Here is a 25,164-nt window from a genome sequence, read left to right as displayed (position 1 = left end):
GTTCTAAATTCCATCTATATATTAGAATCCCTTGAGAATTAAAAAAAATAGATGCCCCATACCAGATTAATTAGTTCAGAATCTCTAGGAGTGAGATCTGGGCATCCGCATTTTAAAAATTCTACCTATAGCCCCCATTGATAACCACTGATGCCTTGAAACAGGAGCAAAGACAGATGGAATACAAATCTAGGTAGTTTGATCGACTTGGTGATGGGAAGACGAGGCATTTCTTCCCTGATTGCTTCTATTTTCTCAATGAAATATGAAACCAGGTCTGAGCTGAGAGACTGTGGTTTGTTTGAAGAGAAAGAGAGGGTTAAGGTATGAATAATTTTAGGAAGTAGGAAAGCAAATTTACTCACGAAATATAATAGGATCGCAAGGATTTTCGGAGGGCTCACTTGAGGTTTGTGGCAATAAATGTAATATGAGACTAAATTAGCACAGCTGTGTTTCGTCTCCAGCCTGTACCATCCGGGACAGGCAAGGAGTAGGTGGAGATGTTCCTTTTGTGATATTTGAAGCAGTTGAGACCCTTTGACTCCTGAGTAAAGTTACAAAGTGGAGAAGAGCCGTCTTTAGAAATTTCCTACCCCCTCCTGCTTCCTAAAACTAAGATACTCCAGGCTGACTGACCCCCTACCACCACCCCACCAGAATGTTATCAAAGAGGTGCTAACAAACCGGAATGGAATTCTAATTGGTGGAAAGGTTGATGGAGGGGAAAGGAGATTTTTAACAGTATCTTATTGAGCCACGATTTACATGAAATAGCAAATGTACAAACCTCATGTGTACTGCTTGATAACTCTGCATGTTTATATACACCAAAATGTGATCACCACTAGATGAAGATATAAAACCATTCTCATCACGTCCCAGAAAGTTCCCCTCAGGCCAGCAGAGTCTCTAAGGCTGATTTTCTGATTTCCACCCTCAATCTAGACAGAGCCAGGGTCAGAAAGGAATCAGCCCTGACACAAAAGTTTCATTCCTTCATTCACATATAGATACACAAATGATACATGTAGAACCTGGATGTCAATGTCCTCTTTTCTTTGTGCCAGAGATGGCCTATCCCCTCCTCCGGGGCATCTCCCAGAGCTGAAATCTTCCTGTTGCTAAATTCCCAAGTTGAGTTCGGGGGCAGCAAACAGGAAGGCATCTGCAAAAGCTGACTTCTAATGTCCCTTCCAGCTTTACCAGCTAATCATTTCAGGAGACCAGCCTCATCCAAAGTCATAGCTCTGTGACAGGTGCTAATCATTGTTGACTCAATTCCTTATAATTGATCTAGCAGCTAAAAAGCCTTCAGGTTCTATACCAGTGACCATACTCACTGTTGTTGATATTTTAAAACATAACTACATTGCTTTTGAAAAACAATTTACTTGAACTACACAAAAGTGTGGTTCAAAATATGTCCCAAAGATGGCAGTACAATAATACTTTGTGTGCCGTTGTATTTTCAAATATTTTTAACTCTGTTAAATTATAAACAGGTTAGGGGAAAACTTTATCATGAGAGACTAGGAAAAAACAGCATTTTTGTTTTCTGTTATTCTATTGTGCTACAGGAATCTGTCTCCAAATAAATAATATCCCACATCTTCATGGTACTTTAAAACATGCAAAACACTATCACATGCGTTATTTCTCTTCATCCTCACCACAACCTGTATGATGGTTATTTTCATTTTATGCCATGAGATTCAGAGATTAATGATGACTAAATTAAGATCACTCATCTAGTAAAGCAGCAGAACCAGTTTTCCAAAGACCAGAATTCTTTCCCACACCTCTGCTTAAAAAAATCAAACATCTATAGGTTCATAATCTACTTTAAACATCACAGGTTATTACGATCCAGCAGAAGTTTGGGATTAAAATCATAGAAGTTAATCTGGAGCTAAAGTTGTCTTGATAAGTAGGGTGACCATCTCATCCTGGTTTGCCTGGGGCTTCATCAGTTTTAGCACTGAAAGTCCCACGTCCTGGGAATCCCCTCAGTCCCAAGAAACCAGGACCGTTGGGGACCAATGACCTGAATCACCTTGCCCATTGGTTACCTGGTGGTTGCCCAACAATTCTGTAAGTTCTGCTAAGTGATGCCCAGAACATTGCCTTGCACTTAGTACCATTCAATAAAAATTTGTGAAATTGTAATTCAGTGTTGTGCTTTGTTTGGGAAAAAAAAATTTTTTTTTTTTTTTGCTGTTTCCTAGATAAGACATAATCTTTCGAGTCACTCTTGTTGATTCTAGACTCAATGGCTCAGCTCATTTTGGCATCATTTTCCACTCTGGTCACTCCTAGTCTCAGTTTGGTTCAGACTTCCTTGAAGTTTTAATATTCTATTCAGTGGCTGCTTTTTGAGAGGGGGCAGCAAAGCACAGGAACTGAAAAATACTGTGAGTGGAAGAAAAGGACCTTCCTCTGCTTGGCTCTACTCTCACACATTGTAAAAGGCACAACCAAGGTCTTTCCCCTTTCAGATACTTCAACAATCCAGCAGTGTTGAATGTGTGATACACAAATGATCAGTCTTTCCTTACCCTTTATCTTGGATATGTGAAGATTAACACACCCCTGGGAAAATAAAAGCAAAGTCAAGTTTATCAGGAGTTGAAATAGAAAAGGTGTGTGTGTATGTGTATGCGTTTGTGCACGAGCGTGCATGTGTGCGTGTGTGTGAGGACAAGTGTGTGTGCGTGCATGCGTGTGTGTGTGAACATGCTCATATAGGAGGCAGAGGGCACACATAAATGTGGGAAAACATCCCCAGACACAATTCCCTGTACACCGCTGCCTCATTCTGTCCTACTCCAGAAAGAAACTCAATTAAGTAGATTTGGAAAGCCAGGAGACTGGTGGAAAATACTTTGAACCAAAGAAACCAACCCTGGGGCTCTTTGGTGGGGCTAATGGCTGACTCTGGGAAGGCTCACACCAAGGAGTACTTCCCAGAACTTCTGCTGCCAGTGTCCTTGTCCCCACGGTGAGCCACAGCCATCCCCCACCTCTGCAGGAGACCCTCCAACACTAGCAGAAGAAAGAACCTTCTAAATCCAGTGTGGAGAAAAAAGTGACCAAGATTGCAGAAGCAAAAAAAGCAATGAAGAGAAATTTTAAAGTAAATAAGAAAATAACATTTACCGATGAAGGAGAGTTCGTTCAGCAGTGGTCACAAGTGCAGAAGTCTGTCCCCAAGGATAGTGAGGAAGAGGACGATACTGGTGGTATCAACTTAGATAAAGCAAAGGAAAGGCCTCAAGAAGAGGACAAATTTGACAAAGAAGAATATAGGAAGAAAATTAAGGCAAAGCATTGGGAGAAAATACTGAAAGAAAGGGAAGCCAGAAGAGAAGCCAGTAAGAAACAAGCAAAGGCTAAAGATGAAGAAGAAGCTTTTCTGGCTTGGAGTAATGATGATAATGATGGATTTGATCCAAGCATGGATCCAGATAAGTACAGAAGCTCCGAAGAATCAGATCATGAAGATATGGAAAATAAAATTAGGTTTCTTGGCTGTGAGGCATGTGGTATCTTAGCTCCACGACCAGGGATCGAATCCACAGCCCCTGCATTGGAAGGTGAAGTCTTAACCACTGGGCCACCAGTGATACCAAGAAAAAGCAGGCAATGAGGAAAAGGAACAACAGTGAAGTGGAAGACGTGGGACCCACAAGTCATGACAGAAAGACCAAGTGGGAAACCTCAGAGCCTTTGGATACAGGCCCGTCTTTAGCCAAGGATGAAGAGCTGGTGTTACATCTGCTCAAAAGTCAAAGCTAAATAGTACTTGCTCTTGTCTTCTCCTTGAAACCTCTAGTCATGATTATGTGGGCAAGAAGTTGAAAAAACAGTTGGCTTTGGGGCACTTAGGTAACATGAGTCCCATGCCCAAAGGACCCATTCTTCAGACAGGAGCTATCATACCTCTAAGTCCCTTTCACAGGCCATGCTTGCACCATCCCAGAGCAAACTCACAGTGATGGTGGATTATAAGATTTCCTGATCCCATTTTCCAGCCTGTGCTCTGTTAGATTTTATCCATGGGTTCCTACATCTTATCACTGGAAATGCTTCCTTTGTTTTACTGGCAAGTTCTAGAGACCCTGTTTCATTGTTGGAAATTCCTGTCTTGCTTACCATACAGAAGTTTCTCTGTAATATTAAACAAAATTGCTCAGAGGAAAAAAAAGAAGAAAGAAAGAAACCAACCCTATCATTTAAAAAAAAAAAAAAAAAAACCTTCCAATTTGTGACCTGTGCAATACCTGATAGTAAAAATATCCAAGAAAATGTTATTCCAAAAAGGACACTGAACATTAGGTAGCTTCTGTGAAAAGTGAATTGCTATAAACTTTTCAAGTAGCTCCACACATTTTCTCAAACTAAAATTCTAATATGAAAAGTAAATGTAGCTTTTTTATTTTTCTAATTTTCACCCACCCTGAGATATCTTAATCTCTTCAACCTCAACAATTGCTTTTCGGTATCAATAGCCCTTTTAGGGAAATTCTGTTTCTCAGATGCCCCTCCCCAGGTTCACCACCAAGATGGCATTTGGACTTAAGTCCTTGTGGGGACTTGGGACTTTCTCAGCAATGTGCTCCTTCCTATTGTGCTGGTGGCGTGGACCCATGAAGTCCATGGCTGATGAATTTGTGTGGGTTCCTCCTCAGCCTGGCTCGGGCCACATGTTCCTCTCTGCTGACTTGACCTCATGTTGGCCACCCACCCCCATGCAACCTCCTGAAGTCTAACTGTAATTCCTGTTTGCTCCCTGCGGCAGGCAGGTGGCCCCAGCTCCAACCGTGGTGAAGAGGAAGATTAGGGAAGAAATGGAATGAAAATGAAATTTAAAAAATATCAGCTGAAAATGTATTTTTTTCCTCTCTTCTCCCCAGTAAATTAAGCTGTCTCGCAGGGAGCCATTCTGTCATTATAGCTCCTGAAAAAGGAGGAAGAGAGGGAGAAAGCCCTCTCAGGAGGAAGGGTATGAGGGAAGGGAAGTTCCAACATGCCAGGAAGAAGTAGTAATCTGGCCTCTTTCAACCCCCAGGAGATAATGGAGAAGGGAGGAGAGCAGAAGTAGAAAAAGCAAGACTTGAGATGTTTGCTGACTGACTTCTAGGCTGATATCACAGAAGATAGGCCAGGAAGAAAGCTGCAGACTTCACAGAGGTATCTAAGGACCCCTGCATGGCAGAATGCAGGGGGCCAAACTATGTGCATGGCCCTCTTAGCAGCTCAAAGCAGCTGCTTTAGAGTAAAATACGAAGGGTTATGGGATGACATGGTGTTGAGGGGCTGCCTAAACATTCTCGGCTCCTGGTGACATGAAAATTTGCTAGCTGCTCCCCTGTGGCTTGTGGTAGAGCACAAAGGAGTTGATGTTGCTGGCTGGTCAACTTCTCCGGGTCATCCGACTGAGAACCATGTCTCCAGGACCATGACCCAGGTCAAGAACCAAATGGGAGTTCACGGCCAGGTCTTAGGCAAACCGTGCAGCGTCAATAACAGCTGACCAGCTAAACTACTCCAAGAGAAACCAGACCACAAGTTCTCCAGAAACGTCAGCAATGGGAGCCACCAGGGAGGGCAGGGACAAGATGGACAAGGAACATTCTTTCCACAGAAAGACAAGGATCTACTCACAGATCAGAGCCCTCACCCCTCCCCCCCTGCTATTGCCACAAGAACAAAGAAAGGCCATGACCCCAGAAGTCATCTCTGTCAGGGAGAAGGAGGAGGGTGAAGAATTGTGAAAGAATAAACATTTACTGAAAAGGCATAAACTAAAAGGAAACGAAATCAGAATATAACGATAAATCCTTAATTTGTGATCCCCTGGCCTATACTGCTCAGTAGGGTAAAAAGGGGGTGGGGAGAGGGTGTTCACAAGGAAGATTGGATTTTTGTTGAAAAGTAAAATAGTCCCATTTTTTTTTCACTTTTGCGGATGGAATGAGTAAATATGCCATTCTGCTGTAATAGTTAATAGAATGAAGTTTTTAGTGTATTGCTAATTCAGCAAATAGGCCTTTTGATGAATTAGTCAATCAGCTAATTACTAGTCCATTAATCACAGTTTGGCAAACTGGTGCCCAGCAAATTGGATTTTTTAGAAAACTGATCTTTTGATAAATTGCTGTTCAGTGAATTGATCTGTTTCAGCCTACTGATTAAAAAAACAGAAAAATCCCCATTCTCATGATGCTTATTTTGACTCTACATTGTCTTACCTCACATTTTGCACTAGTTGGAAACACTTTAAGATACATTTATATTGCTTTCATATCAGCACCTGCAGCTTGACCATTTTGGCATAAACATGAAATCTAATGAAGCATGCATAGCTAGTCACAAATCTGGTGCGAGTGGCTCTCCAAATACAGTGATAGCATTTCTAGAACCCTTCCAGGCATGATCAGAATGCAAAAGAGAAAAGGAAGAAAGTGGGGTGGGGAAGATGAAGGGGAGGCTGAATGATAAAAATAACCCTGAAACAACCTGCATTGACACTGTGAAAATCCACAGATTTTCAGCTCTCAGCTGGGGCTTGCAAGCCTCGTGCTCACTTTGAGATAATCATTCCTACTTCAAACCAATGTGTAGTTCCACTCCACACAGAATTCTCTGTCATCACTAAACTTTGTTGGTGCATGGTATGCAACATTTTTTCCAAGGTCTACTTTGCATAAGTTGAGACTGTTTTTGTCCCTGGAGCATCTGTAGTAAGACATCCTTACAATTAAAATCATCCAATGTCATATTCCTCAACGTGGAAGGCAAGCTCTCCCTGCCTGGTTGTTTTGATTCTAGTTCTCCCTACTCCAACACGATGCAGGCAAGTAGGTGCTATCTATGTCTCCCAGATACCACATGTCACTTCTGCCACGAACTGTCCCTCCCTGCCTACCTCCTGCTCAACCCCTCTTTTTCCCAAGGCTCTCTGATCTCAACAACCACATGAAACTTTGTATCAACTATCTCAACCCACATTGATCTCTTCATTTTTTGGATGCTTGACTGCATCACTCATTTTGGCTCTCAAACTCCATTCATTTCATATTTTACTTATTTCATGTATGTGTCACTCCGAACACCATACATTTCTTGAACTGAGGCGTTGAGCTGAGGTGCTATGTCTGATATTTCAGTACCTCGTTCTGTGATGAGGACATCAACATATACTCTAATATAGGCTTATGGTACTGAATGGAATTTTCTATTGTAACTTAAACACTGTGATCGGATTTAGAAATAATTGTGCTTGCTCATACGCTCAAAATAGACACCATACCAAATCACTTAGTAGAAAGAATGCTTTCAGAAAAAATTTTGTAACGATGAGGAAGGATGGTATTCAGAAATGGAACTGAATTTGTTCTTTGGAAAATCAACATTGGAACATAAAATTCTTCTTACAAATTTGTTGAACAAAGAATACAGACCTAGTGTATGTGGCTGTTTCTGGGGGGTAAATAAATTTAGGATCCAAATGAGATAAAGAAGCAGAGACTGAGTAATTCACTAAAGAGGGAAAAACCTTAACAAAATGCAAGACAAGAAAATAAAGAAATTATCTTCATGTCACAATAAGCCATAAATTAAATATGAAGGTATTTTTAGAATGAATATGATATTGGGGTAAAATGAATAAGGCATATGTACTATTGAACAGAGATCTGAAAACAAAGTAATCTTTGACAAAGGGCTCATACACAGCCTGCCCCCTTGAATCTGCAGATGCAGACCCCACAGATATTGAGGGCCAATTGTGCTGTGCCATTTTATGTAAGGGATTTGAGCATCCACAGATGTTGGTATCCGTGGGGGACCTGGAAACTATCTCCCTCAGATACCGAGGGAAGACTGTAGTAAGTGTCTTAAAGTTTCCTTAAATGAACTTAAAATCAACTTGGTAATGTAGTTTATGCATGTCTCAAGAATACGTCCATTAAACACTTGTGGGCAGTAACATACATTCTTTATGTCCTCTAACAACTGGTTAATCTTTAAGGTATTAAATTTTCATTTGGGAACCTCATCCAGATGTGTGAAAAAATTGGAGTTAAAAACAAATGAAATAGAAACTATCCCAACATTGTTAATCGGCTATACCCCAATATAAAATTAAAAGTTTTAAAAAATAATTTAAAATAATATGTTTTAAAAAGCAAATGAAATAAAGACTAAAATAATAAAGCAAAGATTAAAGATTTTGTAAGCATGATTTTACCTATATAACTACTATGAATATTTTTGATGTATATATAAGTCAAAATGGTACCATTATATATTTAGAAATATAGAGATAAATATCAGAAGAAACAGCTAAGAGATTTGAAAATAATACCTCTGTGGAGAGAAAAATGGAGCTGTAATAGGTCAGGGAACAAGGACTTTTTTTTTTTTCATTAGAAGCTTTGTAATACTTTAATTGATTTTTAAAGTTTGAAATGTATTACTTTGAAAAAATTAAAATTAAATTTTAATGAAGATGCTGAGGAGCTGATTGGAGGTTCTACACACCTAGGTGGAACTTCTCAGCTGGTGACCTTCACTCTGGGTGACTGGGTAGCGATCCAGCCATAGAGACCCAGTTTGAGACCATTATTAAATGGAGCTCTTTTCTCCAGGACTACTTCCCTAAAGTAAATTAACAGTGTCTATAGCTGATTAATTTAAATTTCAGTATAAGCATATTTTTAGAGATGTGTAGATTATGGAATTAAACCAACTTTTTCTCTGAGAAGGAGTGATGTGAGGATCAGTGAATTGTCACTTTCCATCACAAGCTCATTTTAACCATGTGCATATACCATTGGGGGGAACACCTAAAAAAGTAAAAGCTTTTTTGCTACAATCTATTATAAATCATTTTCAAAATGTAAATAATCACTTTCCATTGGAATTATGCTATTTTCATATTTGTTTCTCTCACATTACTGAGTCCAGTGCTTTTCACATACCGAGTAATCAGTAGGTATTGAATGAATGAGTGAACCTAGATATATATCTACTGCATACTCTCCACATGCCTTTCTGGATTACAATCCAACTTTATCCACTCTGTCTGTTGGCTTCCGGTTGCATCAGCCAATGGGAGGCGCTTCCAGGAGATCTGACGCTGGAAAGAGAAAGAGGTCTAGGTATTTTCTCCATCAGCTCTTTCTCTTTTCCTTTCTCTCTCTGCTAGCTCAGTTTAGCAGTGGCTATGTTCCCCCACCCAAGATCACAGCTCTTGCAAGGCAGTCTTTTTTCTACAGCTTCAGCCCTTGCCAGATTCCAGCAGCCGCTCCCTTTCCTTGTTCCTTCAGACCCAGGGGAGGTGACAGCTTCCTGCTCTTCCCAGCCCCTGTGTGCTTCACCACCTTCCTTTAACCCACACCTTTGTAAGTAGCCCTTCCTTTAAATTTCGATTTCTCTGTTGATTCTTCTTCTTTTTTTTTTTTTTTTTTTTTTGCGGTATGCGGACCTCTCACTGTTGTGGCCTCTCCCGTTGCAGAGCACAGGCTCCGGACGCGCAGGCTCAGCGGCCACAGCTCACGGGCCCAGCCGCTCCGCGGCATGTGGGATCCTCCCGGACCGGGGCACGAACCCGTGTCCCCTGCATCGGCAGGTGGACTCTCAACCACTGCGCCACCAGGGGAGCCCGATTCTTCTTCTTTTTGATTCCTCATATTTCCTGCTCAAATCTTGATAGATACAACATGTACCTAACATACTTAGTCCAATTTCAATAAATCTTTAGGGTACAAGGCACTGGGCAAGGCAATGTGGGAGATACAGAGATAGAGACTTGCCCCTTTAGTTGTTCAATCCAGTGAGGGAAAAGAGAGGACATACAATTATATATTCAACGTACATTTTATTCATCACAGATGGATGTAAAATACTAAAATAGAATAATTGGTAAACTCAGGGCAGACAGATTTAAAATTTGCTCTTTCCCCCATCTGTCGCTAAAGGAGCTCTTCAAGGGAGAGTGACCGAATGGGCATATATCTGCCTTGTCCTTCGTCATAACTAGGTCAGAATAATTACTTTAATAAACATGTTTCTGGACCTGGGACTCATTCCAGCACCTATCTGATATACATTTAAGACCTTTGAAGGTTGATGCGGGGCAACAAGGTATATAGCAAAGGCCTAGATCCTTTAGTATTTATGAATGCATAATTTTTTTGTTAAAAATCAGAAAATATCAAGAGCTCCAGGATTTATAGAGTTCAAGATTTCCCAGGACAGAGGGAAAGAATATACGTTTTCCTGGTCTTGTTCCCTTTTGTGTACCCTCATCAGCTCTGTCATATGAGTGGTTATGGTGTTGTGTGGGGAGAAGAATGGGATTTGTAAACCAGGATTTTAAAAATTATACATCAGGCAGTATGGCTTACCAGTTAAGGACAGGCTACTTGGGTTCAATCTTGGTTCTGCTGCTTCCCTAGATAAGTTATTTAGCAGCTCTATTCTTCAGGTATCTGTAAAATAAGAATAAAAGCAGTACTTCTCATAGGATCATAACAAAAATTAAGTGAATTAACATGAGCAAAGAGCTTGCACGTGGCACATGTTATACAAGTATTGGCTGATGTTCTTATATTTTTGGAGCTTATAAAGTCATTATGAAATGCTTTCTCTGAAATAGGCTTAGCCTGGCACATGGATTGACTTACTTTATGTGAGGAATTCCACATGGCCAATAGAACTTCTGAAATGCTGCCAGTTAAATGTCTCTGTCTTAATTTATATTTCCAAAAATGAGTCCTGATTGGATATAACATAGTAAAATTTAATATCAACTTAGGAACTCTTCAAATTGTAAGTTCCAGAATGCTGAAAGGAGGAAGAAATCGCTGCTAATTGGGAATAGGTCAGGAAGATGGGTATTTGAGATGGGACGTGAAAAAAATCAGTAGGACTTCGAGGAAGGGGAAAGGAAAGGTACATGCCTTTCCTCTGAGGAAACCATTTTTAGTTACCAGATTGTGCTTGTCTTTGGTTTATTCCAGGCTACACTTTCTAAAAGCACTCAATCTTCCCAATGACAGCACTAATAGGCTCTGATTTTGCCTATGCTGGGAAAAAAAAAGAGAGAGAGAAAGAAAGCCAAATAAAGGTTATGTAACCATGTTACAAATTTAAATGCTTTGTGCTCTACTTTGCCAGAATTTCATTAAAGACTGTGAGTTCACAATAATATGTACCCATTGGGGGGGTGTGTATGTAATCCAGATTCCAGACCTTTGCTCCCTGCTTCTAAGTCATTTTCTTCTAGTTTATTTGGGGGACAGGAGGCTTGGTCTCCTACCTGCCCTGAGTCAATTTCGTGCCGCAGCTGCTTCTCTCTGCCTTGGCTGGTGTCCCGTGGGCCATCATTCACTTTACTGCTTGTTGCTGCCAGGACACCTGGCCTATTGCCCCTTGAAAGGATGCTGCTACCCACTGTAGATGTCAGCAAAGGGGTGACTCTGGGACTGGCATATTTACTGCCCTGATTTCTTTTTATTTCCCGCATTACCAGTCCACAATGTTGTTCTGGCAAATTAAATTTATACTGAATATTTAGAGTTATGGGGAGTTTACTTCATAACAACACAACTTATTATTGAATATTAGATGCCCTTGGGCTTAAATATCTTTTGGCTACTCTACTATTGGGAATTTTCTTCCTTCTCCGGTCTTACTGCCAAATTTCTCTTTCCTTCTACCCAAATCCTCTATCCTTCTAGATTCACCCCTCTTTGTTCACTCTTTTTTTTTTTTTTTGGCTGCGTCAGGTCTTATTTGTGGCACACGGGGTCTTCGTTGAGGCATACAGGATCTTTCATTGCAGCAGGCTCTTCATTGTGGCACTCGGGCTTCTCTCTAGTTGTGGCGCGGGGGCTCCAGGGTGCATGGGCTCTGTAGTTTGTGGCACGCAGGCCCTCTCATTGAGGCACACGAGCTCAGTACTTGTGGCGCGTGGACTTTGTTGTCCCGCGGCACGTGAGATCTTAGTTCCCTGACTAGGGATCAAACCCGCATCCCCTGCACTGGAAGGCAGATTCTTTACCACTGGACCACCAAGGAAGTCCCTTTGTTCACTCCTATACAGATCAATTTGTCTGTCTTTTTGTTTCATCCTCCTCTTTAAATATATGCCCTCAGGGTCTCTCTTTCCACCCTCAAACAGCTCATTAAGGCATTTTCCTAAACAAAGACATGAAGATAATTCTGAAGACAACTCTGGTGCTGAATGGTAAACATAGATGATGAGATGGAGAGGAATATCCACACAGAGGAAAACTGTAATTGAACATGAAATGATCAGCCTAGCTACTTACCCCTTCATTGATGTGCTAGCAAACCTACAGACAGTAGCAAAGTTGAAGAACATCTTTGCTTAGTCAGGTTAAATGTTACATGATGTCTTAAATTTGATCTACTAGGAACAGAACTGAGATGGAGATTACTGTTCAAGTGTTTCATTGAGAGAATGCCCTCAGGGGAAACCTGTAGAGGAGTGAGGATAGCAGGCTGGGGGCCAGGGGAAAAGCCAGGCAAAGATGTGGATTCAGTCAAAATCTAGCTCTAGCCTGATCCCACAGGGAACTCTGGAGCAAGTTATCTTAATAGGAGGCGAGGGGTCCTAGGCTGTTGTTCCTGCATACCAGTCAGACATTGACTGTAGGCCACACTTGAGGGGAGGATATAACCTCCCAAGCATTTCTAGGTCAGGTGGCTCTTGTTGGCAGAAGGCAGTTCTCAGGAGAAGGGTGCACCTGTGAGCTGTTACCAACCAACAGGTAAAGCAGCTGTGGAATGGGTGCACCAGCATGGTGAAGAGGCTGGGGGCGAGGGCAACAGTAGCATCTGCTACGATGTCCAGCATCTCACAGTGGAACTTACCATTTCAGCATCCAGGTCTGGAGCTGACAGAGGCACCTCAAGAGGTAGCCAGACCCAGGAGAAGATCAAACATACACCAAACTGCATTCTGCTAGTCACTTTCTTTTCCATTTTTTTCCTTCCCTAACTTAATTCAAAATGTCTACCCTCTCCATATTTTTATCTTGTTTCATATTTTTATTTCAATATGACTCACTAGCCATAAACATTTACTGTTCTTGACTTATGAGTACTGCTTGGTTCCACAATAGGTGCTACCAAAGTTGAACCACCAAATCCTGATAAATAACATAACTAGACACATGTATGAGGCTTACACAGGATCAAGACATCACTGGGTTCTGATTGGTTGGCTTGCTTGTAGATTGATCCAAATATTAGCTATAGAGGCACAGATATCGATACACAAAAATCGATAGCTCTTACAAAAGAAGTAGATGTTACGTTCATTTAATATTTTATACCACAGTTTTTTCCTATGCAAATATTTGGCAATGTCCTATTCATTTGATAACTGCAAATAAAATAACCCAAAACACAATGGTTCCCTATAACAAAGATGTACACCATTATATTGTATAGCAGCAGTCCCCAACCTTATTGGCACCAGGGACAAGTTTTGTGGAAGACAGTTTTTCCACCCGGGGGGCTGAGAGATGGTTCAGGTGGTGATGAGAGCAATGGGGAGTGATGGGGAGAGGCAGATGAAGCTTCACTCGCTTGCCCACCGCTCACCTCCTGCTGTGTGGTCCAGTTCTTAACAGGACTCAGACCAGATAGCAGTCCATGGCCCGGGGGTTGGGGTCCGCTGTTGTATAGTATCAGAGCCAAAATTGTCAATTGCAAAGAACAATTAAACTAATTCTACTAAAGAGAGAAGTTAATTTCAAGGATACAGAAACTTCACAGACTCCAAGGACAAGGAATCACACAGAGAACTGGAATGTCAGAAGCGCTCTATTTCTTAGCAGTGGTGTGGCCTCTTTCACCCCTGATTCTTTCTCCAGATTAGTCCATTTGTCATGGGCTCTCAGTCATCTTTCTTTACTTCCTCACCTTATACATGGCTATTGGCCCAACTCCACGTTAGATCACTGATGACTGAAACCTCCCTCTAGGTCTCTTGGTTCAGATCCTTAAGAGAAGGAATCTGACTGGGTGAAGTGAATCTCTCTAGACCAGTCAACAGTGGAAAGGATCAGAGGAGTCCTGTCACCTACTGTTCATACAGCATGGCTGGAGCAAGAAAGCTTAAGGTGGAAAATTAAATTGGGTATGATAGATACATTGATATTTTGGGTACATAGAGTTTACACAAACCACACACGTTCACAGTCAATAACTGGGTATTTCACATTCTCCTGTTAAGACCAGGGAAGAGTTTATTCTGGTATAGTCTGAGGCCTGGAGACTAATAAGGCCCTTAAACAAATAAGCTTGTTCTGTAATTTGCCTTAGAATAGAGCCAATCTTGTAGGTGGACTAAGTTAAGAAATAAAGAAGACATCTGGAAGAAGTTTTAGCTTTGGATTGTGTCTATTCAATGACCCAGATGAGGTATAAAAGTTGGGGGTAATAAATCCCATAATTTTTTCCTAAAGTCATTTTTGTTTTAGAGTGCTGAGGTTGAAACTAAGATGGTAGATTCTGCTCTAATCACCCCTTCTCAGTTCCACCTATCTCCCTGAAGCTCCAGGAAGGTGTCTGGCTCACAGACCCCCTCATGCCTTTGAGGAACAATATTATATACAGTGCTATACACCATGTGGTTGGAACTTCAGAAGGGCATGACTACTCCAAAAATCCCTTTGCAAAAAAACTGATAGCAATGCCTGAAATTTCATAATTAAAGACTTAGCTATGCGCAGATGAGTGTCTAAATACCATTCCCCACTAAAAGGAATAGCACATCTTGGAAAATTGATGATTCCAGGTCAAGGGTAGGGAAAGTTCAAGGTGAACCTGGGACATCTTGTCTCACAAACCAAAGAAGTGCTCAAAAATTAATTGGATCATGTAAAAGGGACATAGGTGCTGACTTACAGAGACTTTCACTGGTTACATTTGGAACAATTTGAGCATTAGAAAGGATAATGATGACAATGATTGTAACATCCAAAAGTCCATAGTTACACTTAAAAGAAAGAAGGAAAGCTCTTCTTTATAAAAGAATGCAGTTAATAAATGTAGATGAAATGATAGATGGAGGAAATCAACATTTTGCAACTCTCATTACAAGAACTGGTTGAGATAAGGATCCTCAGTGGATTCTTCACTGATTATTATTATTGGTGGTATTGGTTCCTGGAATGCATACCTCCCTCTAACTTCTACAGTTACTCCAGAGTTGCTTTGAGGATGGCAAACCAAGCTAGTCTGCCATCTTGGCAGAAAGCAGAAACTTAGACAATTTATAGTTCTTGATCTATAGTGGATCCAACATTTGGACCCAATATAGGCTACAAAAATATTGAAGCAATTTGTACAACCACTAGAATGTACCATAGTGCCCACTGTTTTGTATCCAGCGATATGTATAATAATTATACAATAATCATAATTATACAATATGTATAATAATAATTATATATTTTCTAATTCAGTAGGGAAAAAGTACATTTTTTTGATTGATTTGCATTTCTTTTTTCACTAATGAAGTTGACATTTTTTCCAGTATGTTTATTGAGTCCATGGATTTCTTTTCATGAGAATTTGGCTATTCATGACATTTTTCATTTACCTTTTCTTACTTTTTTTTTTTTTTTTTTTTTTTTTTGCGGTATGCGGGCCTCTCACTGTTGTGGCCTCCCCGTTGCGGAGCACAGGCTCTGGACGCGCAGGCTCAGCGGCCATGGCTCACGGGCCCAGCCGCTCCGCGGCACGTGAGATCCTCCCAGACCGGGGCTCGAACCCGTGTCCCCTGCATCGGCAGGTGGACTCAACCACTGAGCCACCAGGGAAGCCCTCATTTACCTTTTTAAGGTTTCATGTTCTTTTCTCTTTTATTTAGTCTTCTATGATTTATTTTGGTTTATGATTTATTATGATTTATCCATTTACTTTGACATTGAGGATTTTTAAAAGTATATTATAAAAGGTCTTTATAATACAATAAGAGCAACAATAGAAAATCTGATGACCCCACAGAGATGGGGTTTTCCTCCATGAGCTCTCTATGAAATAGAGACTGTTTAACTCTTTTTCTGTTTTTTTATGTGCAAATGTTACTATTTGTATACATGCAAATCTGTCAATATTTTCTGTATTATTTTATCTATTGTTTCTAAGCTTATAATTTTAAAAATATCTCTTCACAATGTTCATAGCTATCAAATTATATTTTATTCTGATTTCTAAACTTTAGTATTTTATTAGTCAATCTTTTCATTCATTTGAAATGGATTTTGGGGATGAGGAAAAATAGTTTAAAATGCAAAAATTACAAACTGACTTTCAAAATGGACTTTATGCCTTTTTATCCAGCTAAATTATTACCACAGTGGATGGCATAAGACCATGAATCCAGGCATTGCAAAGAAGATAAATACTCTGTTGTCAAAAAAGGATTGCTCAGCCCAAAGAGAATAATGACAGAGGGGAAACTCATAAAATGTTCTTATTGAGATACTGTTTGGTTTTATTTTGTTTTTCTGATAGCTTGATTATTGGGGGAAGCCCTGCAAAGGGAAATGGAAAAGGCTAGCTCATTTTAACTCCATATTTTATTGCAAAACTGCCTGAATAATACAAGAGCAAGCTTGAATTCAACAGCTGGTGCAGCCTTGCCTGGACCACATGGAGTTTCAGGGATGAGCTGAACAGTGACTATTAAACTTTGCTGAGCTGATAATCCTTTTATACACTGAATAAATTCAGTACCTATTATTTACTTCTTCATTTTTCCTGTTTTTCTTTGATTCAAATATTAATGAATTTATAATATGTACACTCATGTTCTTTGATGATCGTATTGTTTTCAGATTACACTCTGCTCCTTTCACCTTACTGAGACATGTCGTTCACCCCAGATGCTGATCTTGGCCGACAGGCAGTCCTTGTAAACCAAGGAAAAATCATATGGTGATTTTTTGCTAATTGTCTGGAAAAATAAGATACCCAGATGACAGAAATATTCTCAGAACGCTTCCTGTGTGCTTTTTCCCTGTGGAAATAATTTGCTTTATTGAATTTATACAGTTCTTACCTTCAACTTGGTAGAAGGTGTTTATCAAACTGCTTCCAGACTCCACGCTTGGATAATTCTGTTGCTTGAGCTCTTTTGCACGTTGGTTGTCAAATAACTTGAACTAAGTTTCCTTCTTTGTACTTTAATGTTTTCATTTGCAATAGTGTATAGCGCCTATCTATTGAGGATTCAATTATCCAAAATATATTTGTATAAATGTTTGAGGACACAGTTGAATGGTATTTCATAATTGCAAAGGAGAGCTTAGAAAAGGAACAACAGGGGGGCTTCCCTGGTGGCGCAGTGGTTGAGAGTCCGCCTGCCAATACAGGGTGAAATTAACTATTTCCTTAACCGTTTGGTGTTCCTCCATTTCCTTTATAATTCTTCCTTCCCTCCCCCCACACCCAGGCAGATGCCCAGTGTCTTCCCCTGCTACCTTCTAACTGCCCCAGCTTTTCTCAACCTCTCTTCACCCCTTACTTGGTTGACAATTTACCCACATTAAACCTATTCCCTCAGGAAGGTCATGGGGGTAGGAATGGGATGGCTAACCTAATAAGAATACTCCAACTTGGGAATCTACCATTTCATGGGGCTTCTAATGGGTAAAATCCACCAAAGAAAGGTATTCTAATGATGGGTGGTAAAGGTGAGTAGGAGCCAGATCTCAGTACAAGAAAAACTTGAAACATGAAAGTGTGTTTTTCTTTTCTTCATTTAATCTTAATTACACACATCCAACAGGAATATTAATCAGCTGTTTCTAAGAATAAGAAAACAAGCCAAAGTAAATCAAAGCACAACAGACTTGTTCTTAATTGCCTTCTCATGGCATTAGCTTTTATTTTATTAGTTGTAAAATAGTATTACATTTTTTCAAATGAGTCATGGACCTACCTGTCTAATGGTTTAATGTACTTTCTTCAAATTTTTCCCTGGAATGTGTTGATTTTAGGCTGTCATATAGTCTTTAGTTAATTTTGGAGTATAGAATTTGGATTGCTGGATTTCATTCATTCATTTAAGGAAAACATATATGTTAGACACTGTGGTATTAGCAACAAAAACAACAATGAAACAACAACAATAAAAAATACATTTAAAGCAAAGGCCATATAACATCCATTTAGGAATTAGCAGCTGCTGTTGCCCATTAAGGTAGATAGGCTAAAACTAACCAGAAGTTTCCTGTTATTCTTTTTTTTTTTTTTTTTTTGCGATACGCAGGCCTCTCAGTGTTGTGGCCTCTCCCTGTTGTGGCCTCTCCCGTTGCAGAGCACAGGCTCCGGACGCGCAGGCTCAGCGGCCACAGCTCACAGGCCCAGCCACTCCGTGGCATGTGGGATCTTCCCGGACTGGGGCACGAACCTGTGTCCCCTGCATCGGCAGGCGGTCTCTCAACCACTGCGCCACCAGGGAAGCCCTCTTTTACCTTTTAACGGGTCTCTCTACTTCTACTTTTGCCCTCCTCCTCTGTAATCTGTTATTAACCTAGCTGCCAGAGTAATTATTTAAAAACATAAGTCAGATCATGTCAGAACATGTTCAAAACCCTTCAATGGCTTCCCTTTTCACTTAGCATAGAAGCCAAAGTCCTTACAAATGGCCCAAAGGGCCCCATGACGTTAATTCCTCTCCTACTATTCTCACCCTTGCTCACTCTGCTCTAGACACACTGCCTCCTGTGATTCCCCAACACACCAGGAATTCTCAGGACCTTTGCACTGACCATCCCTTTCCCTGGAACACTCTTTTCCCTAGATGTCTGCATGACTAACTCCCTCAGTTCCTTCAAATCTGTGCTCAAATGTCACTATTGCAATGCAACCTATGCTGACCACCTTATTTAGTAATGCAAATTGTGCACCCCCATTTTTTTTTGTATTTTACATTTTCATTTTTATTTTACTTTTCCAATTTCATTTAACTTTACTTTTTCATTTTTTTCATAGCACTTAGCACTTTTTAACCTACTCTATAATTTACTTATTTACATGTCTGTTGTCTATCTTTCCCTGAGAGAATCTGAGCTCCATGAGGGAAGGGATCTTTGTCTTCTTTATTCACTGACACACCTCCAGCACCTAGAGGATTGTCTGGCATGTGGTAGGCACTTAATAAAATGTGTTAAATTAAAATTGAATTCGTTCAACATCCATTTGGCACATACATATTTAACATCTACTATGTGCCTTGCACTGGGCTAGAGGCTTGATGTTCCGCAGTGAATAAGGTAGACTTGTCCTTATGTTCATGGAACTCACTACTAGCAGGGATCATAGACTCTGAGCAAGTAATGGCAATGTGATGATTGTTGCAACGGAGGAGTAGAAAGCATTATGGGAACATATACTGGGCATCTCACTGAGGCTTGGGAGTCAGAAAAAGCCTCCCTAAAGGAAAAGATTTAAGTTCAAACTTGAATAAGCTATGAGTGGGAACTAGCTAGCTAGTGGAAAGGAACAAAAGAGAGTTCTAGACTGAGAAAACAAGTTTAGATGGTATCAATAAAGGCATATCTGAATGGAATATTTCATTTATGGCTAGGGTTGGGGGAGAAGGCAGCATGATTGAGAGCACATGGAAAGTAAATTAACCATTAAAAATGAGTTAACCAGGTAAGATGGTAAGGAATGATAAGAGGGTGGAAGTGAGAATGTGCCAGATGAAGGGGCCAGTTTAAGCTTAAAATTAAGAGACAGGGAAATATGGAGCTTATATGATTCAGTTTGCCTGGAGCATATGGTTGGAAAGTCCTGGGAGAAGAAAGGTAGATTGGAATCAGAAGGCAGTAGGGAAGTCCCAGAAGATTTTTAAGCAGAATTATAACACGACCAAAACTGCATTTTAGAAAGATTTAGTTTGGCTGCAGGATGTAGACACAAGGAACAGGTAAAAGTAGTATAGCAGGGCCTATAAGGAAAGCCTGCTAAATCTTACCTTCCACTTTGAAGGTCCCAGGCAAGGACTTTATTTGCACTAAGAGGTGAAAGGCAAAAGCATGATAAATTCACAGCAGACCAGAATGAACAAAGGAATTCCAGTTCATGTATTTACTATGAGAAATATAACTGGAAATTCTCTTGTTAATAAACTTAAGTTATTGTTTCCATGAATGGAATGGAAAATCATGACAAGATCCTCTTTTAGAATGTGCAAGACCACTATCGAGGACTCGAAGTTGAGTTTGCTTGATGAGTGCCAACTCTTCCTCTAGCCGAATTCTGGGCAATCAGGGGATTGCTCAGTAATCACGGAACCAGACGGATTGTTTGCTGGTTGGCTAACCAGACGGATTGTTTCCTGTAGGCAGGAATCTGTCTTACAGTTGGAATTTAGAGTTTACCAGAGGTTCTCAAGCCCATATTAGAATTTCCTGGAGAGCATTTAAAAGATACCAAGGCTACCCCCCAACACACACACAACGGTAACTATGTAGAGGTGGTAGATATGTTAATTAGCTTGATGGTGGGGATCTTTCCACAGTGTATGCATATATCAGAACATCAAGTTGTACACCTTAAGTGTACATATATATCGACGATATCTCAATAAAGCTATTTTAAAAATACCAAGGCTGGGCTTCCCTGGTGGCGCAGTGGTTAAGAACCTACCTGCCAATGCAGGGGACTCGGGTTTGGGCCCTGGTCCAGGAAGATCCCACGTGCCGCGAAGCAACTAAGCCCATGCGTCATAACTACTGAGCCTGCGCCCTAGAGCCCGCGAGCCACTACTACTGAAGCACGCATGCCACAACTACTGAAGGTTGCACACCTAGAGCCCGTGCTCCGCCAAAAGAGAAGCCACCGCAATGAGAAGTCCGCACACTGCAACAAAGAGTAGCCCCTGCTCGCCGCAGCTAGGGAAAGCCCACGCACTGCAACGAAGACCCAACGCAGCCAAAAATAAAATAAAAATAAATTTTAAAATAAATAAATAAATACCAAGGCTGGGCACCACCCCAGTTGAATTCCAGCCTTGGTCAGCTTGCACAGTTTGGTACCAGACACTCTGGATATGTTAATCCATTCTGAGTGGTTCAGAGGGGAGGTTTCCTGCAGGCCTTGGAGCAATCCTGTTTTTACCTCATGTTGTCTGTCTTTGCTCTTACACAGCATTCACATAACTTTTCTTAATGGGCAAAGCTTCCCTCATTTTTCACGTTCTAGGGGTGAGGGGGGCACCTTACTAGGTGATTGGATGAACTGAAGGGAAACAAGCCTGGAATAGGAAGGTTGGCTAGGAATCTGTGCTGTAGTCCAGACACTAGGCTGTAACTAGGGTGATAACAGTGGGACAGAAAAGGAATGGAAAGGACAGGGGAGGGGTAGGAAAAGGAATGGTAGATTAAATTAATTGTAGTTGATCCAAATTATTCTCTTTGTACTAAAATTTTTTAAAGTTTACAGAGGAAATATTGGAGTCCTTGGGGGAGGGGTGATTCACAAAGCATCTGAACATAGAAAATTGTGTGAAAATTGATCTCTAGTCCATTGACTCACTGACAAGCTAACCACAGGGTTTAATTTATCATTTAAATAATGTTTTTTTCTATGTAACTTTGAATATCATATTTTTCTGTCCCTAAATTCCACATTATATAGCAATTAGACTATTAGGTCACAGAACAGAAGGCTGAGCTATCAATAAATGAATTTTAGAAGCGCTAGCAATCACTTGGGATATGCAGGTTTAGAACACACACACACACACACACACACACACACACACACACACACACACACACACACACGATATACCCAAATAACCCAAATGTTATATTCAAGATGATTTCTGATCCTGGTAGTCTTAAATAATTTTGCAAGACTTGAAAGAAAAGCTTCTTTGGATATGCAGGCAAGGGGTTAAAAAACAAATAAATGAAACAAAGAAAAATAATTTTTAATTAACCTCTACAATGAGTGTCTCCATACTGTTCAAAATGTCTTTTTCAGATAAGGAGTATAATTGCTTGATATACATCAGTGCTCCCAGAGATATTTAGAGGCAACATGTTGTTTACCAAATCCCTCTCATGTTTTTTCCTCAGTGTTCAGGGATAGAGCATAATCATATAACTGTCTAAACAGCTATCCTGCTGAGTTAATAATAGTCAGCATACTTATTTCATTTTAGAATGCAATTATGTCAATTACAAACTAAACCAAATTAAAAAGTTTTTGACAGAGATGAAATATGATATCTGAAATTTTAGAAAACTGAACATTTTCCAAGTTTTAAACACAACAGGTTGAAATCACTGATTTTATATATACTTTTTTTTTTTAACATCTTCATTGGAGTATAATTGCTTTACAATGGCATGTTAGTTTCAGCTTCACAACAAAATAAATCAGTTATATATATACATATATTCTCATATCTCTTCCCGCTTGCGTCTCCCTCCCTCCCACCCTCCCTATCCCACCCCTCCAGGCGGTCACAAAGCACCGAGCTGATCTCCCTGTGCTATGCGGCTGCTTCCCACTAGCTATCTACCTTACGTTTGGTAGTGTATATATGTCCATGCCTCTTTACCGCTTTGTCACCGTTTACCCTTCCCCCTCCCCATAGCCTCAAGTCCATTCTCTAGTAAGTCTGTGTCTTTATTCCTGTTTCACCCCTAGGTTTTTCATGACATTTTTTTTTTCTTAAATTCCATATATATGTGTTAGCATACGGTATTTGTCTCTCTCTTTCTGACTTACTTCACTCTGTATGACAGACTCTAGGTCTATCCACCTCATTACAAATAGCTCAATTTCGTCTCTTTTTATGGCTGAGTAATATTCCATTGTATATATGTGCCACATCTTCTTTTGTACTCAAAACTTTACTGAGAGTCCTAAGAATTTTTCCAAAATCATACAGCCAGTCTTGAGGACCGAATGCTCTTGAAACAGCATTCTCCAATGTGATTACCTATGGGGACTGGGCTGCAGTCAGTCTCAGTGGGATTTGGAAACAGAATACATACTGACAAAAGTAGACACTGGGATGTTTGCTCTTTCCCTCCCTGCTGTCCCCACTTGTATCAGGCAACTTTTGCTGCAGCAATAGTGTATCCCTGAACTCCCGAGGTTTACCACGACAAATATGTATTTTTCATCTTCAGGTCTGCAGGTTGACTGACTCAGCTGGCTTATGCCTGGCTCTAGTTGAGGTCTGTGTCCCGTATCTCCCATCCTGTGGTTTTCCTTCTGGCAGGCGGGAGTATAAGAGGGTGAGTGGGAACACACAATGACTCTTAAAGCTTCTGCTCTGAACGGGCACAGTGTTTCTTCCCCCCATGTCCCATTGGCCAGAGCAAGTCTCATGACCAAGCCTAAAGTTAGGGAGGTGGCAACTCCTATTTCTCCTACATTGAAGCATGACAAGGGTGTGGAAGGGAGGACAAGTTGTGAAAAACAGTATGATCCACCAATCCATTTCTCTAAAAGGTAACATCCCATCTCCCCAGGGCAGAGGCTCTGGCAGAAATGTTTATCATGGAACATAATTATCACAATCATGATATGGTAGAGTCTTAACCTACCATTTGAAAACATGAATAGTAAAGCTGATCAACTTTACCATATGAGATAGGCAGCCTCTAAAATGTCTCCCAGTGATCTCTACCTCCAGGTATTTATACCCTGTGTAATTCCCTCTCCTCGAGTGTGGACTGGACCTGATAACTCTGTCTAGGAAAAATACTCATGTGTTTTCCTCTGCTCACACACTCACAATACTTCTGACACCAGATGTGTGGGTTCTCCACACATCAAACAATTCTCTGCTGGGTGTCCTACAATTCAATTAAATTCTGACACTATCTAACTGGAGTTAGCACAGATCCACAAGTTAAGAGCTCAGATGCCCCCGCTTCTGATGCCAATCACAAGTCCCAGGTTGTCACCTGCACTCTGAACAATCATCTATAAATTGGGGTTCCCCCAACCTCTCCTTGGGTTCAATAATTTTCTAGAATGGCTCACAGAACCCCAGGAAACACTTAGATTTACTGGTTTATTATAAAGTATATAACAAAGGATATAGATGAACCGCCAAATGAAAGGTGCACAGCAAGTGTGAGATCTAGAAGGGTCCCAAGTATAGGAGCTTCTGTCCCCATGGAGTTTAGAGTCCACCACCTTCCCAGCACATGGATGCTTTCACAAGCCGGAAACTCTCCAAAACCTGTAGGTTAGGGATTTTCATGGAGGCTTCATTACATAGGCATGACTGATTATTAACTCAATCTCCAGCCCCTCCTCCCTCCCCAGAAGATGGAGGGTGGGGCTGAAAGTTCCAAGCTTCTAATCACAGTTTGACCTTTCTGGTGCCAGTCTCCATCCTGAAGCTATCCAGTTAGCCCACCAAGAGTCACCTCATTAGAACAAAAGACATTCCTATCACCCAGGGAATTCCAAGGACAGAGACCCAACATTTTTTTTTCTCTTACTTTCTCTCTCAGTTCTCATTCTGGGAAAAGCAAGTTGCCATGTTGTGAGAGGCTGATGTGGAAGAAACTGTGTCCATGCACCAGCCAGTGAAACCTGCCAACAGTCATGTGCCCAGGAGAACCTAGAGATGACTGTAGCCCTGACCATGACTTTGACTGAAGCCTTTCAGGAGACTCCGAAGCAGAGTCACCCAGCTAAGCTGCCCTCAGATGATGACCCATTGTCTGATAATAAATGTTTGTTGTCTTAAGCTGCTGAGTTTGGGGATAATTTGTTATGCAGTAACAAATACCGAATACATCATATGAAAATATGAATAATTAAATTGGCTAGCCTTGTTGGTAATTTTTGGGCTTACTAAGATAAATGCTATTATTTAAAAGCGATACTTGAATCTAAGGAAAAAAAAAACCCAAACATCTAAGTCAATGTACCTAAGTTAAATTACTAAGAATGACATTATTTTACCCCATAGTTGAACATACCTGGAGTAAATCTTGTTTTGTATTAATGTAATGAGGTAAAAGTAGCTACTTCATAAAGGATACGACAATGATGGTAACTACAGGTGATTGTGATGCCACTTTAGCGTTAAGAAAATTGCATACATTCCTAACCGTT

General features: G+C 40.6%; 1 protein-coding gene across 1 annotated transcript in view; it reads left to right on the top strand.

Moving 5' to 3' along the window:
• Window positions 1-24,698, top strand: part of RGS7BP (regulator of G protein signaling 7 binding protein) — a 160,670-nt gene extending 135,972 nt beyond the window's left edge. The window contains exon 6 of the mRNA XM_060009434.1: window positions 24,555-24,698. Coding sequence (XP_059865417.1) covers window positions 24,555-24,598 — 44 coding nt within the window. The 3' untranslated portion in view covers window positions 24,599-24,698. The remainder of the gene's footprint in view (window positions 1-24,554) is intronic.
• Window positions 24,699-25,164: the final 466 nt, after the last annotated feature.

Source organism: Delphinus delphis, chromosome 3, assembly GCF_949987515.2.
Source record: "Delphinus delphis chromosome 3, mDelDel1.2, whole genome shotgun sequence".
Classification (NCBI taxonomy): Eukaryota; Metazoa; Chordata; class Mammalia; order Artiodactyla; family Delphinidae; genus Delphinus; species Delphinus delphis.
Note: the sequence above shows the minus strand (reverse complement) of the source record. Positions and strands in the feature narration are given on the sequence as shown.